This window comes from Aricia agestis, chromosome 9, assembly GCF_905147365.1.
Source record: "Aricia agestis chromosome 9, ilAriAges1.1, whole genome shotgun sequence".
NCBI classification, from domain to species: domain Eukaryota; kingdom Metazoa; phylum Arthropoda; class Insecta; order Lepidoptera; family Lycaenidae; genus Aricia; species Aricia agestis.
Genome location: NC_056414.1, coordinates 17,293,290 through 17,311,944, shown reverse-complemented (window position 1 = coordinate 17,311,944; position 18,655 = coordinate 17,293,290). Strand labels below are relative to the sequence as shown.

The following is an 18,655-nucleotide window of genomic DNA, read 5'->3' as shown; positions in this document are numbered from 1 at the left end:
CGTAATCCTGAAATTTTCTAAATATAGTCTGCACAAAAGTGAAGAAATTAAAAGGTGGCAACATCGTAGTGTCATCCCTTTCAAATCAATCTAAGAAGAAAGGGATGACACTACGATGTTACCACTTTTTAATTTCCTCACTTTCTTGACAGACAATTTTTTTATGGCACTTCGGCTATATAACCAATATAGCCGAAGTGCCATAATAAGAAAAAAACTATCAAAATGCAAGTGTCAATGTCAACTTGATGTCAACTGTCATTTTACGTAAAAAAAAAAACACCGAGGCGGCCATTTTTAAAAGAAGAAGAAGAAAACTGCCGATTTCTGACTTGGGATGTTTTTACTTTTGAAAACTATTCGAAACGAAGAAGAACGAAATAATTAAAATTAATATGTAGCAGGAATGTTCAATAGTTATAAGCATATAAGTGAAAATGCAGGCTTTATCCATGTAAATAGTATAATTTGGATTACTGCAAGAAAAAGAAACCAACATAAAAACGAAAATGTTTTTGAAGAACAATATACTCAAAGCTATTACTTTAACGAACCCTGTTAAATTACCATTATCATACTGGCTGCTAGTATTTCTTAGGTTTGGGCTAACACTTCTACCGCAGACGGGGTATATTCATCCGGACGAGTTCTTTCAGAATGTAGAAATTATTGCAGGTATCTCGGACCATCTGAAACTGTTAGCTGGAGCATTATAAATAAAAAACCTTACTAAACCTTCTACTTTTTTATTTTCAGGCGACATATTCGGAGTCGATGTGGCCAGAACTTGGGAATTCAACCCCAAATTTCCAATCAGGAATATATTTGTGCCGAAAATGATATTCGGCCCCCCATTTCATTTTATTAGAATAGTTAACCCATACACAAAATACTATTTCAGTCTAGACTTGAAAACACCCTACTTTCTACTAACTATTCCAAGAATCTTCATTTGTTTTCTGTCATTGATCAATGACTACTGCCTCTACAAGATTTGCATTCTGTATGGTCAAAATTTCAGAAACAGATTAACAATTTTCGCCAGCTCCTATGTTGTTCTCGTTTACTGTTGTAGAAGCTTCTCTAATTCATTTGAAATGATATTTTATTCAATTCTATTAGGCCTAGTTGCCCAATGTATGTACAAATCAGACAAAGTTATCTACCATGATGAGTTTTTACAAGATAAGTATGACAAAGCTAAAACACCAGTGGAAAAGGTAAAAATATTTAAATTAAAGACTCATCTACCTGACCACTCTTTGAATCATGTGGTCATTATATCTACAATCATTGCCATAGGTATTTTCAATCGTCCAACATTCTTAGGTTTTGCCTTTGCACCAGTATTCTTTTGGTTGCACAGGGGGCTAGGTTCTAAGGTTGTAGGCTTCAAGGATTTCCATATTCGCATTATTACTCTGGTTTTGTGTAGTGTGCCTATTGTGTTATTCTTGATATTAGTAGATTCAGGTTACTATGGATACTTGACTATGGCCGACGTTGACTCCTTAGCTATATCCTTGGACAACTGGGTAGTGACACCGCTCAATTTCCTCCGGTACAATTCAGACATGGGCAACCTACACCAGCATGGTCTGCATCCACATTGGCTGCATCTCGTTGTTAACATGCCCCTGCTATTCAATGTACTAGTACTAATGGCTTATGTGGTACTAATCATTCATCTATACAGGTAAGTTTTATGTTCGTAAACAATAATCTTATAAAGTAGAAACACTTAATTGTTTTATTGCTATAAACAATAAAGTCAATGGCATTATTTAAGGAATTAATATGGTATGCTAATAGATTACAAGAAAAGATACATTATATGCTTTATAATACAAAACTAGCTATTTGACCGAGCTTCGCTCGGTATTCGATGAAAATGATTCCTAGCTAGATCGATTTATTGCCCCCAAAACCCCCTAATATCTAAATTTCATGAAAATCGTTGGAGCCGATTCCGAGATTCCAATTATATATATATATACAAGAATTGCTCGTTTAAAGATATAAGATAAACTGCCATTAGGACTTCTTACTGTTTGAATGAAGTTGTAGAAAACTATTTATGTTATAACCTATGAATAATAAAAATTAAGGAAGAGTAACTGTGGCAAAAAATTCGTTCACGAGTCTACAAAATGTGACCCGAATACATCGGTACACAATTTTGTGTAAATATATATATAGAAGTGACAATGAATGTCAACAGCTTTATTTCGTAAATTTGCGTCTTAGCCCGGGCGCGCACTAGCGGCCAGGCCGCGGTGGCCATTGAGTAGATACCTTAGCATGGGCGTATATAAGGGGGGGTCCTGGGGGTCCGGACCCCCCCATTACTATCCCCATCTTACTTGTGAAAATAATTAAGTATTATTATACTGTGAGTGTATTACTTTTTTTAATAAATATATTCAACATTCCGATATTCTAAAAAATACTTTTGATTTCCTAAACACGTTACCTATTTGCTGCTGTGGAACCCTTCATGGGCGAGTCCAGCTCACACTTGGCCGTTTTTTACGTTAGGGACCCCCTCTTACCAAAGCTATATGTACGCCCGTGTACCTTAATATGAAACCGCCATAGACGACGTGCACCTGGCCGGTGGTTGGCGGTTGGCGGTTTCATACTGGTATCTATCTCGATGGCCGTCATGACCGCGCGCCGCTGATGCGCACCCGGGCTTAGTGTTTCGTTGCTATTGCTATATTTTAGTGTGCAAAAGGAACTAAATTCAAAATTGTTGAAGTATGGGAGTTAGGTTTCCTTAGTTTTTATTATTTTTAGGTTAAAACAGACTAACAAGTGGGATCATAATATACTGTGCTGCCTTGCAATAATTGCCTGGATTATGCTGTTTCTGTCATTTATTAATGTAAATATTAACTTTAAAGAGCCAGAATGTACTAATTGTTTTTATATATCTACTTTCAGGTTCATCCGTGGTCAGTATAGTAAGCTACCAAGGATACAGAGCATAACTGGCCTAATGGTATTCTCTCTGATCACCCCAGTGGCTGTACTATCACTGTTCCCTCATCAGGAAGCCAGATTCATTATTCCAGTTTTGGTGCCGCTAGTGTACCTGTATGGAAATTATCTTTATCCAAACGAATGTGATGGTCTAGCACTGAAAAGATTTAAAAATCTATTTCGGTGCATTTGGTACATAAGCAATATAGTCCTAGCAGTATTCTTTGGCTTTATACACCAGGGAGGCATTTATCCATTCGCGAAGGACTTGCATAGTGAAATCAAGAATACATATGGTGTTAGGACCCACGTCATCACCACTCATAGCTACAGCATTCCTACATTTCTCCTTCAACTAGAAAGTACAACCAGAGTTTGGAAGGATAGAAAAACGGGGCATAACTATAGACTAATGCCGACAACCTTCTTGTACAAATATGGGTCTTTGCCAATGGAGGAACTGTTTACGAAAGTGGACGATATTTTGACAGACTCTGAGATGAATTTGCATAAAAATAATAAAAAGTACAGATTTTATATCGCGGCACCCTGCTCGCTAGATCGTAAAATACGACAAGAAGCCAACAAGTTTTACTACATAAGTGTAACAGAAGATAGGACATATTATCCACACTTTTGTTCTGAAGCCTTCCCGAATTTCCCAGGGACTCATGATCAGTCCTGTGTAAATCAACATACTCTTTTATTGAATGAGTCTCAAGCGATAGATCTGAGCTTTTATCAAAGAATGTCGTGCTTTACAAATATGTTTTGTTTAAGAATTTACAGTGTCAGACCAAAAGGCTTAAGTTAGGTATATTGTAGATGATTTAGGAAAGTAAGAATCTTATTAATTATATTAATCAGCGATTCGGAATTGATCACTTTTGTAATGGTTTAAATGCAGATTTCGTTTTTAAAAGATCATTCTTGAGTTCCGCCACTACACTGTGATCACTCTCCAAAACCGCTACTGACTTAAGATAATATATTGTAATTTGTATATTATTAAGATTTCTCATTGCTATTAAGTTTTTTATCTTTAACGTTATATTAGAGAATCGGCAATCGCTCATAGTTTTATGTACAAAATTATATTTAATTTTTTAGGTAATTATTTTAGATGCTTTAATTTATAAGTAATGTTAATAATTATCTTTGTCCTGTTACAATATTATTAATATGTTGTTAAATCTCATATCAGTAGATCTTATTTTGTGTCAATTATTATTTATAAAAGTTGTTAAGCTAATATTTGTTAAGTGATATAGTTAAATATACTCTGGTCTCTGATTAATAAGCAATACTCAAACATAATTTTAGGAGGCAATAACTCTTTCATGCAATGTGCAGTCGCTGTCTCTTTCTCTCAATTGAATACATGGACTGCATAAAATTATGGCCTCTAAACACTGACATCTATAATACACTGGACAGGCTATGCCGTAGGTACAAAACAAAATGACAGCTATTTTTTGTGCCGATTTGAAGCGCCGCGGTGAGCGTACTGTGAACTAATAACATAGAAAATTACAACCGCCATTTGCAAAATAGTAGTTCCAAGTACACTAACTACTGCTTTAACATAACAATCAGCGCTAATATGGCGACTTTCAAATAGGAACATTTTATTGATAGCGATCGCCTGTCCGGTGTATTATAGAGGTCAGTGCCTCTAAATTTATGTAAGTATGAGTATTTATATATTTGGCTGTAAAAAGTACTTCATATTACGCGGTAGTGTATTTACACACGCGCCGCAGCGGCAGCGTTACCGCGCCGCCCGCGCCACCGCGGCGCGCGGCTGCGGCGGCGCCACTGCTTAAGTAATAAGTACTCATCCTTGTATTTCTATGATTGTTAAAAATTTGCAACCTAATTATATGTTTTAACTGGTTTTAATTTTATGTTCATAACATCTAGTCTATACCCACTTGAGAAGTGGATTGCTGCTTTTGGCATATAAGACATTAGACAACAATGAATTTTCTATTTTATACACAATTTTCTCAATACGGGTTTTATGTCGCAAATCACATAAATGCAATGCTATCATAAACATTTTATATTGTCCATTTATATGTATGTTATACAGCTGCCAACATATTCTGTGTACAACTTTCAAAAGGTAATATAAAGTGGTCCACCGGATTTGTTGGTGCCTGTACTTTTTTAAGCTTTAAATTATAGTCTGCGTTAAGAAATAAACTATGTGACAGAGATAAGTAATTTATTTATTTTTTATAATGTAGCACAGTATAGCAATATGTAAGAATTATGATGTATAATGCAATTTATGAGATCATACATACTTACATACATACATACGATGATTTATCAGAAAAAAAAATCGTGCATTGATGGAATTATTTTTGTGCGTGAATAGAAAGGAGTAGTAGAAATAGCCTAGGACCTAGGTCATTGGTCGAATTTCTTACTGCTCGGTAACCGGGCTATATTAGGCCAAATAACAGGCAGGCTATTTTAATATTAAATTATCGAGCTTCAATGATGTGAGAAACAAAACTTTTGAACCATGGTCATCATGGGCGTACCGAGGGGGGGGGGGGGGGGGGGCAGGGGGGTCAGCTGTTATGCCCCCATAAATATTTATAAAGCGATTTATGGGGGGCTCCCTACAACAAACGTTATTTTTTGTCCTTTTTTGCTCGATATCAATAATAGCAACAGGTAGGCACTTGAAATTTTCACAAAGGACTAAATATTTACTTTAATAATTAGTAATAATATTTAAATTAAATAAAAAATTAAGAGGGGCTCCCATACAGAAAACACAATTTTTGGTCAATTTTTGCTCTATAACGGTACGGAACCCTTCGTGTGCGAGTCCGACTCGCACTTGGCCGATTATTCTCTATGTTTTGAACTAATGATAATAGGATTCCTTGGTATTTCAAAGTTTTATATAATTTATAAATACAGTCTGTCAAGAAAGTGACGAAATTAAAAAGTGGCAACATCGTAATGTCATCCCTTTCAAATCAATCTAAGAAAAAAGGGATGACACTACGATGTTGCCACTTTTTAATTTATTCACTTTCTTGACAGACTGTAATAACTAATAAGTATCGTTATGTTATGTGTAATGTGTAGGTATATTCTGATAGTAAATTTAAAAATAACGTTCTTCAAAATTAACGATTTAAAAGTGGAAAAAATTTGACGATCCACGTAGACTTTACGTTATTTTGCCGGTGGGCGTGAATTTAAAAATTGTTTAACATCACGCGGGCCACAAATAAAGTCCCGGCGGGCCGCACGCGGGCCGCGGGCCGTGGGTTGGAGATAGTGAGTCTAATAGAATCTGATGGCAAATTTTCATGGCCGATTTTCAAACAATATTCTCGATCAATGGATTTATATTGGCCGTTGTTGGCACTTTTTGCCATCAGATTCTGGTAGACCTATACCGGCTAGTGGGCTATACTATACGGTATAGTGTAAACCTCAGAACAGGAAAATAAGTGTATACCAATGATGAAAAACTCAAAGCAGATATGTTACTACCGCGCGTGTTGTGAAGATTCAAATACGGCCCAATTGGGCCCAATTGGGTAGCTTATATTGGCCGTTGTTGGCACTTTTTGCCATCAGATTCTGGTAGACCTATACCGGCTAGTGGGCTATACTATTCGGTATAGTGTAAACCTCAGAACAGGAAAATAAGTGTATACCAATGATGAAAAACTCAAAGCAGATATGTTACTACCGCGCGCGTTGTGAAGATTCAAATACGGCCCAATTGGGCCGTCTGTTATTTAGTCTGCATCGAGCGCAGTCACGAACGTGCCGCGCGTGAAAATGACGTCGTGCGCGTTTCAAAAATGTACCAATTATGACGCAAAAGTAAACAAAACACATGGAATCTCTTACCACATGTCTTGATTGCAATAAATACCTCGATTATTTTAATTTTCAATTATTTTTTCGAACAATCTGAAAAAAATCGAATTTTCGTCATAGCTCAGGCGAAAAAAGAGACTGCGATACGATTCGACGTTTAAAAATTGAACTGTCTCTTTTATGTCAATGGTTTTTCGTATCTTTTGTTTCACTTATCTGTCAAATTTGTCAATGCGTGCAATTTTGAATTTGAAAATTGTTCGGAAGAGATTTAAGTCGGAAAATAGTATGGACGTAACATATCTGTATAAGTAGAATATCATTGGTGTATACCCACTATAATAAATTAAAATTACTAAATATTATGGCAAACCAGTTAGTTCATATTATGGCATACTGTCCGCAACTTAAAACGTAGAAAAGTCGAAGAAGAATGTGTTACGTGTCAAAATCAGCTGCGATTTATTTACAAAAATCGAGAAACAAATTAATTTTTTTTATAGTTAAGACATGAGAATAATTTTTAAATACTATTTAGCTAGTACATATTGTTTCCAGTATCATACTAAATGTGTAGTAAATAAGCTGAACATACAAAATCAACAACATAATTTGGAAAGTTAGGTTACTTTCGTGTTGAGTATATCGTGAATCGTGATTCGTGTAGCTAAAATGGTATTGCTAAAAGATTCGATAAAGGTATCCTTAGATAAATGCATACAAGTGATGAAAAAATATGAGTGGCTACTCGAATTGTATGTCTTGGTGAGTGTTCATAACAATAATATTATGTATGTCATTCGTAAACTCAAGTTTTTGCTGATTTAAATGTATATTTTATCATGAAACTCGTTTGTTTTACAGGATTTCTTTGTCGACGACCACTGGGGGAAGTTGCCATTGGCTTGGCAATTTGCTTTTAAGAATATGGACCCTCAGGACTTAGGCGACATTCTCACACGAAAACAAACTAAACATGTTCTTCCACTCACATTTTTAAGCTTACTGAAGTCTGTCGAGAGTCTCAGTTTACCACGAAAGTCAGAAAAACTATGGACAGAAAATCTTGATTCTTCTAAGTTTAAACATTTGTTCCTGAAACATGTGAAATTAAAGAAAAGGCATGAAATAGGTTTGATGTCGAATGTTGTCTCAAAAGTAGCATATCAATATAGTTGTAGCACAGTTGTAGACTTTGGTTCAGGTTTGGGACACTTGGTTAGAATTTTGTCATATAAACACAAAATTGATGCCATTGGAATTGAGGCACAAAGTCAGCTGTCAGAGGAAGCTAGGTTGGTATTTTGGTGGGTATTTCTGTAATTATTATGCTTATTAAGTATATTTTGTAAAATTTTCTTAGACTACAATTTGATATTTTTTGCAGAAAGCTGGACTTAGAATGGGAATATACAGCCAAGAAACAACTCTCCGAGGAGGAAATTAGTAATCTCCACAAACCAAAACATGTTAATTTCACCCTTTCCTCTACAAATCAGTTGGACATCTTAATTAATGATACATCCTATGGTCTCATTGGGTTACATCCCTGTGGTGACTTAGGGCCGTTACTGATAAAGCATTTTGTTAGCTGTGAAAAAGTCAAATTCATCTGTGTCGTCGGCTGCTGCTATATGAAGTTGAGCTGTGACACAGAGTGCTGTGGCTATCCTATGAGTGAATATGTCAAGCAAAAGGATAGCTCATTGTCCTATACTGTCAGGGAAATATCTTGCCATGCCATAGATATGTATTGTGAGAGGCTTTGTAAAGGAGATTATAATGACCTAAAGGTACATAATTGGAACATTTTGAATTGTTTTATTAAAGTAACAGTAAATTAGATTTTAGATGTGGTTTTATATGTATAGTTTTATAATGTGACAGTTACAAATATTTTGGGTTGTTTAAGAAAAGTATTCCAATTTTATTGTTTTTTATATTTTTATATTCAAATGAAAATATTGATTTCTAAATAGGTTAACAAAGCTAACACTTTTAGAACACTTCATGTAGACGACATGAGGCCTACAACCGGTTCAGGAACTAACCCGGCGAGAAGAACCGGCGTAAGAAACTCGCAATAAAAATAAAATAAAATATGCTAGCAGCTAGGTACTTCATAGTAATATTATTTTTTTTTTTATTATTTTACTTTACTTATTTTACTTTATTATTTATACTTGGGGAGGAAAATTGGATATCTCCTACTCCTCCTACATTTCTTCTGATTAATTTCGTTGAGGGCCCCAAGACAGATTTAGCTTGTCCCTCGGGCATCCCTGAGATCATATCAAAGGGTTTTTGTGGTTGGTTACCACTGTTGATCCTGGCGACACAGGAGTAAAAAAAAAAAGTAATATTATTTTCTTCTCTAACCAATTAATTGCAATAACCATTTAAAATTTACAGATTCATGCATACAGAGCTGCTCTCGAGAAGTTGCTGGTCAACACTGATCCCAAACTGAAGCACACACCTGTCAGGAGCATTAAGCACTCTAATGACATGACATTTGAAAGGTAAATTAACAATTTTAGTAAGCAAAGGCATGGCCTCTTGCAGGATAATTAAGGGGAACCTACTCTCAAAATACTATTCATGATTAAATTAGGGTAGGTATAACCATAAAGACTTTTTCGTCAATTGCCCATACAGTACATAGTACTTGAGCAAAATTTTGTAGATAATAAATTATTAGGGTCGGGGCGAAACATAATGTGATCATGATTAATCCTAAATAGTGTTAATGATGATCACATTATGTTTCGCTGAGTGGGGCTACTAAAGACACTAAGGGGCTTGGACATTTTGAGGAAAAAATGCAAGCAACTATTTGTCCACATCCACTTGCTTATTTTCTGGCCTGTTTTGTTTAAACAAAACAAAGTAATTTCTATCCACCAACTATGACTACCAAGGGCCATTAATACTTCGATCACAGTTTCCAGGAAATGCTATTGTATTCTATTGTTGTCGCGATCACCGGTGCTTTTATGGGGCTTGAAGAATTAATATGATCTGTGTAAAGTGCTATATTGTAAACATACATTTATTTATATTTCAGTTATCTGGTGAAAGCAACAGAACGTCTGACGGTGCCAGTTCTAGACAGTGCCTTGGTGGCAAAAGACTTGGAGCAATGGAGAAGAGTGGTTGTTCTGTACACGTTGCGGCTAATGCTAGCGCCGTTGGTGGAAACTATCATACTGCTTGATAGAATGCTTTATATATTTGAAAACGGTATGTTTTATTATTTATTTACTGCCGCACTCAGTGTGGAACATTAATTTCGGCACTTAGCCCGGGCGCGCACTAGCGGCCAGGTCGCGGCGGCCATCGAAAGTATGGTGTGGTCGCTGGTCGCGTTGCGGCCAGGTGCGCGTGGTCTATGGCGGTTTCATACTAAGGTATCGATCTCGATGGCCGCCGCGGCCTGGCCGCTAGTGCGCGCCCGGGCTTAAATATTGTAGTTAATTCAAAAATTTTACATTTAAAGCTCCATACATTATCTGTCAAACTCTTCATTTAATTGAAAGTTAATCATAATTAAATGCCTCTGTGTAAGGCGGGTAGAGACTATTAAAAGCAATCAACCTTAACACAAACAATAAATCTGCTAAATCAAGTAAAAAAATCATAATCTGTAGCTAACAAAGATTCTTAAAAGCAAAAAATATATTTTGCAATCATAATTTTAAAGTGTTACATAGAGAGAAAGAAGATAAAGGTACTTAATATAAAAGAAAAACACCCTTTTAAGACACATTTATTAAACAAAAAATAATTATATGATACACAATGACAACATTTTTTATCACATTATTTAAAATCAATGTGAGGATGGGCCCTGATAGGTGAAATGAAACACTCGACGACTTGGTTAAGACTAACTTTATTGTAGTGTAATTCACTTACTTATACTAGGTACATACTTACTATACTACACCTTCCCCGTGGGGAGAAAAAAAAATTGAACATAAACAATTTTTTTTTATCAACTACACACATAAAAAATTTCTTTTCGTACTTATATAATCATAATTTCTATGTGATACTTACATGATAATAATACATTTAAAATATTTTAAGAAAAAAATTACCTTTTGTTAAACAATAGAAAGTAATATTAAATCATAATAAATGAAAAATTAATTTCTAAATAGCTTAGTCCTATTCTTATGAACTATATCTATCTTTCCGTTTTTTAATATCTTAACGTTTGGCTCAATGTCTTCTATGACCTCATATGGTCCATTATAAATACTCTGCAATTTATTACCTGTCTCGTTTTTAATTAAAATTAAGTCATTTTTCTTATAGGTAATAGGGTTACAATTTTTATCATATTTTTCTTTTCTAGTTATTTTATTTTGTAATAAATTTTCATAAGCTTCTTTTTGTGTAGTCTGTAGTCTAAATTTTAATTCTGAAATGTAATTATCATTGTATAGAGGATCGACAGAATTTTGTGTAAAATTAGAAGGAATTTTACATTTTTTACCAAAAACTAACTCAAATGGTGTAAAATTAGTAGATGTGTGAACAGAAGTATTATAGGAAAAACACCAAAATGGTAACCATGGGCTCCATAGACGTGAATGATTTTGTGTTTGTATCCTTAAATAATTTCCTAAACTCTTATGAGTATTTTCTAGCGATCCTATACTTTGATGATGGTAAGCTGTGGAATTTAATCGATTTATCTGTAATAACTTACAAGTTTCCTGAAAAATTGATGATAAAAATTCAGTACCCCTATCAGTAGCGACATTTTCCGGTATACCAAAACGTAATATAAAATTATTCACAAAGTTCCTAGCTATTTCCTCTGAACTTTTAGTATACATAGGATATGCCTCAACGTATTTACTCAATTCGCATTGAATTGTCAAAATATACGAATAATTATAATCGTCCTTCTCCAGAGGTCCTACAACGTCAAGAAAAACTTTTTCCATAGCAGAATTAGCTGTAGTCGTAATTACCATTGGCTCCTTAACACGGTGAGAGCTATGTTTTTGTTTTTGACATTTATCGCACTTACTAATAAATTTTTTAACGTCATTCTCTAGACCAGGCCAAAAGTAATATTTTTTAATATTTTTATACATTCGTCTTATTCCAGCGTGGCCACTCGTTGGAAGAATATGAAAATCATTCAATATTACCTTCTGGTCGTCTTTATCGTCAATTATTTCTACGTCATTTAAAATACACAATCGCGGACCGGTCCAATCTTTTTGTATCTTTATCTCGTTAGCTAACTTTTCTATAAACTCGTCATATATTTTACTTTTACATCTTATAAAAATTAATTCGTGCACATTAATTTTTTCACAAAAACTTCTCAGTTCCCTCACAAAAGTGGCTGGCCTCAGTTGTGATCGGGCTACTGGATTTATATATAAACACATTCTTTTTGACGAGTAACAAAATATATCATTTTCAATATCTATATCTTTTAACTTGCGTAAGTTCCTCAATTTACAATAGTCAATAAATTTAAGTTCAACAGATATTCCCGGTTTACTATAAATTTCTACGACTCTCGGTTGCGCAGGCCGATCGTCAGTAGGTACCATAGCACTCGGAGAACTCTGAGTCTGAGTTTGAGCAGCTTTCCTATACTGAGCTCGCGTCATAACCGTGATGATGCTCTCGTGCATCGCTTTTAAGTCATCCGACGCAATTGGTAAACGTGACATCGCATCGGCTGCAATATTCTCAGAACCCTTAACATATTCTACTGTGAAATTATAATCCTCGAGTAAAAGTCTAAATTTTGTAAGTCGACTAGACGGATCTTTCATCCCAAATAAATATATTAACGGCTTGTGATCCGTTTGTATTATAAACGGCCTACCATACAAATATGGGCGAAAATGCTTAACTGCCCACACTATCGCCAAAAGCTCCTTCTCTATCGTGGGATAATTAAGTTCAGATTTATTTAAATTTCTACTTGCGAAAGCAATCGGTTTACTATTGGAATTACACAAAACGGCACCTAGTGAATATTGAGAGGCATCTGTCTGTAATATGAATTTATGATCTACGGAAAAATTTGGATATTCGAGAACTGGAGGCGACGAAATTAACGATTTTAAATTTGTAAATGCGGACTGACATTTTTCATCCCAAATAAACTTAGCATTTTTCTTAGTTAACTGCGTAAGGGGGTATGCAATCATTGCAAAATTTTTGATAAACTTTCGATAATAATTTGCAAACGCTACAAATCTAATTAACTCTTTCAAATTATTTGGAGTTGGCCATTTACTTATAACTTTAATTTTTTCTGGATCAGGCAAAATACCTTCACTGGAAATAGTGTGTCCTAGATACAAAATCTCTTTTCTCAAAAAGTTACATTTATGGGGATTAAGTTTTAAATTTACTTTACGTAATCTTGCAAATACATCTATTAAATTTTTCGTATGATTTTCTAATGAATTGCCAAAAACTACCAAATCGTCCAAATAAATTAAGCATTTTTCATATGTTAAGCCGGACATTGCAACAGTCATCATTTTTGAAAAAGCAGCTGGACTAGTCTTTAGTCCCATGGGCATCCTCGTCATTTGATACTGTCCCGAAAGAGAACTAATTTTACTTTTATCTGAATCTGTAACTCCAAATTGTCCAGTACTAAAAGCTGTGTATTTTCGGCTACTAGGCTCAAGGTCACACTGATAGTAGCTATTTGAAAGATCGAGAGTAGAGAAGTAAACAGAACCTGAAAGAGAGTCTAAAATATCTGTTATGTTCGGGAGGGGGAATTTATCATCTTGTATATTATTATTTAACTTCCTATAATCTATGACTAATCGCCATTTTTTAGTTCCTGAATTATCTAATTTTTTAGGAATTAATATTAGAGGTGATGACCAGTCTGACTGACACAGTTCTATTATACCATCCCGTAGCATGTCACTGATTTGTTGATTAAGCTCTAATTTTTGTGAGTATGGTATCCTATACGGCTTACTGTAAATTGGCTGGGAATTCCCTTTTAAATAAATACGATGCTTATAAATATTTGTAGTCGTCAACTTGTCACCCGGTAATAAAAATATATCCGAAAATTTTGCACAAACATTCTCAATAATCTTTCTCTCTTCTAAATTTAAATGATTCAAGTGAAGCATGTTCAATAACTTTTTAACACGATCGGATTTAAAATTTTTACAACGACTAAAATCACATAATTCGTAATCACTAATTTTCTCTATTTTCGGTTCAATATTTTCAAGACGTATCTCATCCTCGCTAGTATTTAATATTAACACTGGTATCATACCATTCGAGGGCTTAACTATAGTATTTGCTATAAATACTTCTTTTTGTAATTCCGATGAACACACAAGACATTCCTCCGTATATGTAGTCGGTATATAATGTATAGATTCCGATCTTGGCGGTAAAATATAATAACTACTTCTACTTTCAGTCTGGGAACAAAGCGGCAATACGATACTATTGTTATTCGACTTGTTATTTAAAGTTAATGTAGAGCATTTAAGGTTCAAAATAGCATTAAAGTTTGTAAGAAAATCCTGTCCTATAATCGCATTCGCTTTGCATGGTAAAGTCTGGAAAACATAAAACTTATGTTGCATAAGAAATTCCTGAGAATTATGCATGTTACTAAGCGTCAAATGAACATATCCTATAGCTTGAATCGCACCGCCTATTCCTTGTATTGTAATGCACTCGGTGTGCATTGGTATGTTGAGTTTCTTTACATACTCATATTTAATGGCACAGATCGATGCTCCTGTATCTAGTAAAAATGTCAGAATATTATATTTATTTTGATAATGATAAGTATTTTCATCAACATGATATAATTGTACACAACACGTGCTATTTAAGGCGTAAATAAATTCATTATTCACGAAAAAACTGTTGAGGGATGATCGGCGTATCGCTACCCTCATCATCATCATCGGCTCTCTGAATGATCTCCTCGTTCATAATACGGATATTGCCTCCTCGGCGGAACCCGCGACCTCTAGAATTATTATAATAACTATTCGACTTACCTCTGTACGATGTCGTCTGACCTCGACCAAAGCCTCGACCACGACGTGGAGCGCGGCCGGACGCAGCAGCAGCGGGGCTGCTGGGGGAGCTGCCGTCGACACGAACATTTTTGGAAGGGCGACCTCCCCATGAGCGATCGTTTCGATTAGGAAAATAACGCCTGTTGTAAAAATTATAACGACCACGTTTATAATTACAAAAATTAAGGGATAAGTCGTCTGCTGATGAGGATGACTGCGATGGCATTTCGGTCTCCTCGTCTACGGCGGCCTGTATGGCGTCCTTCAAACAATCGAAGTTTCGAGCAGCAATAATTGTGCTGAGTCGTCTATTGCGTAAACCGTCGGCAAAACGTTTAATAGCTTGTTTCTCGTTTAGAGGCTGCAAAATTTTAAGATTTTCGATTTTGCCACCAGCTTGCGCGATAGTTAGGTCCATGAATATTTCCGTTAACTCCTTGCCGTACCCATTTATAGACTTAAAATCTTGCCTCACGGATTGCAATTTATTTTGCAAAGCTACAGAACTCTTTTTAGGCAAAAGAATTGTAGTCATATCCTGCAGTAACTCTTTAGTAGTCGCGTAGCTAGATTTCAATCTTAACTTAGAAGATTGTGATAGCCTACTCTTCAAAACAAAATTAATTAAATTCAGCTTACAACTATCTTTAGTTAAAATAGATGCATAATAATCAATTCCATCGATCAATTGTCTAATCGAAGACTCATCGGTCTCGGCGGGTAATAAACTTAGTGCAGTTTTTAAATCAAAATCCATTTTAGAGAACTTAATATCTCTACTAGACGTTGCGCCAAACTTAGTACAAAATTCCTTAATTTCTAAATATAATTGCTTAATCTTAGAACAGTATCTCTCAATTAACGTAAGACTTTCTGTACTTAATAAATTCTTATTTATTTGATCTTGCAAATTCAATTCATATATTTTATAACAATCATATAAAGTATTAGCTTCCTCAAGCTTAAAATTTAATCGATCGGGCGTTCGCCGTTCGTAACTTAATTTAATCAAATTTTCTCGTATATATTTCAATTGCTCATAAATTTCAGTAAGTTCTTGAGCCATTACATTTTAATAATTACAAAATTAAAACTTGAATCTTATTAATTAAAATTACCATTGCATAAAATCAAAGAACTTATTTGATAAAAAAAATTAAGTATGTAGTAAGTACATTAAAAATTAAAAATCAAAAATACATTTTTAGTAAAAACGTTTTTAGGATAGAATTATTATTAATCATTTTTTTTATTTTTATACTGGGAAAAATAATCTTAAGTACATAATTTCTAAAAATACTTTTGCCACTCACTTTTAATGTTCACAAACCATTCTTCACTATTTCTTCATTCCTGGCCCCTGGATTGGATTCTCTCCGCACAGTCGGCACACCTGGCTCCTTCATTGCTCCTTGGAGTGTTGTCACGCCGGGCAAAGGATCTTCTCAATGTTTGGCCAATAATTCGGTTGTCAATCCAGTTGAGATGACATCTTTGATACCACTTGAGGGCGAAGTAAATTACTAGCACTATCAGCAGGCCCAGGATTATCATCATTATTATGCTGATGCTCGATTGCATTGCGATTGCAACTATTTTGTAGTCGCACTAAGAGCAGATCCAATCCCATTTTGGTTGATTATTACTTCTTCTTTCTTGGGATATTTCGAATTGCACATAGTCACTAATTTATAAGTCCTTCAACAGCCATAAATTTTATTTTATGCAAAAATTATTGAGTGCAAGTGCACTGGATAAACACGAACAGTCACATTGAACATAGCAAAGTTTCCAGAAATTGCACATTCACACGCGCACCGGCAATTTGACGCCTGAACCTGAGACCGGCAGGGTCGCCATGTGAGGATGGGCCCTGATAGGTGAAATGAAACACTCGACGACTTGGTTAAGACTAACTTTATTGTAGTGTAATTCACTTACTTATACTAGGTACATACTTACTATACTACATCAACTTCTGATATTTTGACCATCGATCTATTGCTGCTATTTCTGGCATTTGTTTTTGTTTAATTAAACGGACATACTAAAAAAATATTTTGAATAAAATAGCATATCACTTCCTTAAAACAGATTTACTAAATAATATGTACTAATCAGCTGAGGTGAATGACATTCATAGCGGGATAGAAAAAGTTTTTTCGAGATGTATAGTTATTTTCAGTACCATCTTTAGCACTACTGGCGCTCTGGGCGAGATCGGCGCCCTCTAAGTCCACTTATAAATAAATGAAATATAAAATAAACCTTTATTCAGACACTTACATTTTGTCTTTTACATTTATATACTTTTTACACTTTTAAGTCCACTTAGAGAGATTCAAAAATATGTCTACGGCGCCCCTTTGTTTGCCTTTGGCACCCCTTTTTCATGGTCCGTCATGTGTGCGTTGCGACGACGCAGCGTGCCGTGTGAACACCTTGGTTATTTAGTATGTATGTAAAACAACCCAACGGCAGCGCTGCGTCGACGCAACGCTGACGCAACGCGCCGTGTGGACTGGCTCTAACGCCGCTACTGGTTAAAAGTTTCAACTTATCAGAAGCAATAGACCATAATATGCCTAAAACACCGCATTTGATTTTACTTAATGTAATAATATTTATTTACACCGACTTACTAGCTAGAAGATATTGTATTAATGTAAAATACTGTTCAAAAACTAGCTGCCAGTTTTTACTGTGACTATAATTAAATTTAGTTCTTTTCCTTATTATTATGACTAGAAATTGGAGATCTTTTGGAAGTGAAAGGCTTAAATTTACATGTTTTTGTTTTGTAATAAAAAAAACTTTAATAAGAATAGTAGTTTTAATAAAAATGAACTGAACAACGGATGTAGTTTTTTAAGTTTCTTGGTTTGCACCAGAACATTACTTAGGCGGAAAATGTAATAGATAAACTGATTAGCCACTCATTACCAAAAAAATGCATAGACTTATAATATGCCTAGAAAATAACACTCCTAGAAAATAACGAAATGTAAAAGTTGTGTTATGTATAATGTATAGAGTTTATTCTCCTATAATTCTATTGAGGCACGTAAAATGATTGTGCTTAACTAAAGCCAGTCTGTTTAGTATAAATGTGGAGTTTGGCACATTTTTTGAATAGATTATTATTGCCTAGGTATTCTATATTAGCCACATAATTGGAAGAACAAAAATTTCTTGTTGAAAATTTTAGCTTAGTTCAGTTTTTATTTAAATCAACGAAAGCATAAATTAGTTACAGTACTGACTACAGTATAGGACACTAGCCCCATAGGCCTGACATATATTTTTTTTCCATTTCAGGATTAAGCTGTGAAATCCACCCAGTTTTTGATCCCAGGATTTCTCCTCGCAATCATATTATTATTGGAAAAAGATTATAAATATCATTTTAACAAGTAAGATGAATAATGGAGAAATGTTTTCAAATTATATTTTGTTAACAAATAGGTATATATTTCTAAAACTTTTTGAGTGTTATTTAAAATAGATTTAAAATTTTTGCAGTAGCACAATTTCCATAAAATATGTTCCTTGATATGTGCTGTATGTGTTAAGTTGATTTAAATTCAACAAGTATGGCCAACAAATTAACCAAGAAATATAAACTGCGTGCGTGCATGCAGCCGTCAAATTGTGGCGTACGCGTAGGTTTTAATTTATGGGCGTACACATAGACATTGGACTGGGTGTACGCGTAGGCATTTTGCGGTGGGCGTGCA

The 18,655-nt window shown here is 34.7% G+C and overlaps 2 protein-coding genes across 2 annotated transcripts; both read left to right on the top strand.

Annotated features, from left to right (window-relative positions):
- The first annotated feature begins 331 nt into the window (after window positions 1–331).
- On the top strand, window positions 332–4,111 carry LOC121730551 (GPI mannosyltransferase 4). Its single transcript, XM_042119647.1, has 3 exons — window positions 332–675; window positions 757–1,696; window positions 2,947–4,111. The coding sequence occupies exons 1-3, from the start codon at window positions 510–512 to the stop codon at window positions 3,797–3,799; spliced, it is 1,959 nt and encodes a 652-aa protein (XP_041975581.1). The 5' UTR covers window positions 332–509; the 3' UTR covers window positions 3,800–4,111.
- Window positions 4,112–7,392: 3,281 nt separating this feature from the next.
- On the top strand, window positions 7,393–18,334 carry LOC121730553 (protein RRNAD1). Its single transcript, XM_042119650.1, has 6 exons — window positions 7,393–7,614; window positions 7,714–8,144; window positions 8,237–8,642; window positions 9,262–9,371; window positions 9,917–10,092; window positions 18,237–18,334. The coding sequence occupies exons 1-6, from the start codon at window positions 7,522–7,524 to the stop codon at window positions 18,314–18,316; spliced, it is 1,296 nt and encodes a 431-aa protein (XP_041975584.1). The 5' UTR covers window positions 7,393–7,521; the 3' UTR covers window positions 18,317–18,334.
- The last annotated feature ends 321 nt before the right edge of the window (window positions 18,335–18,655 follow it).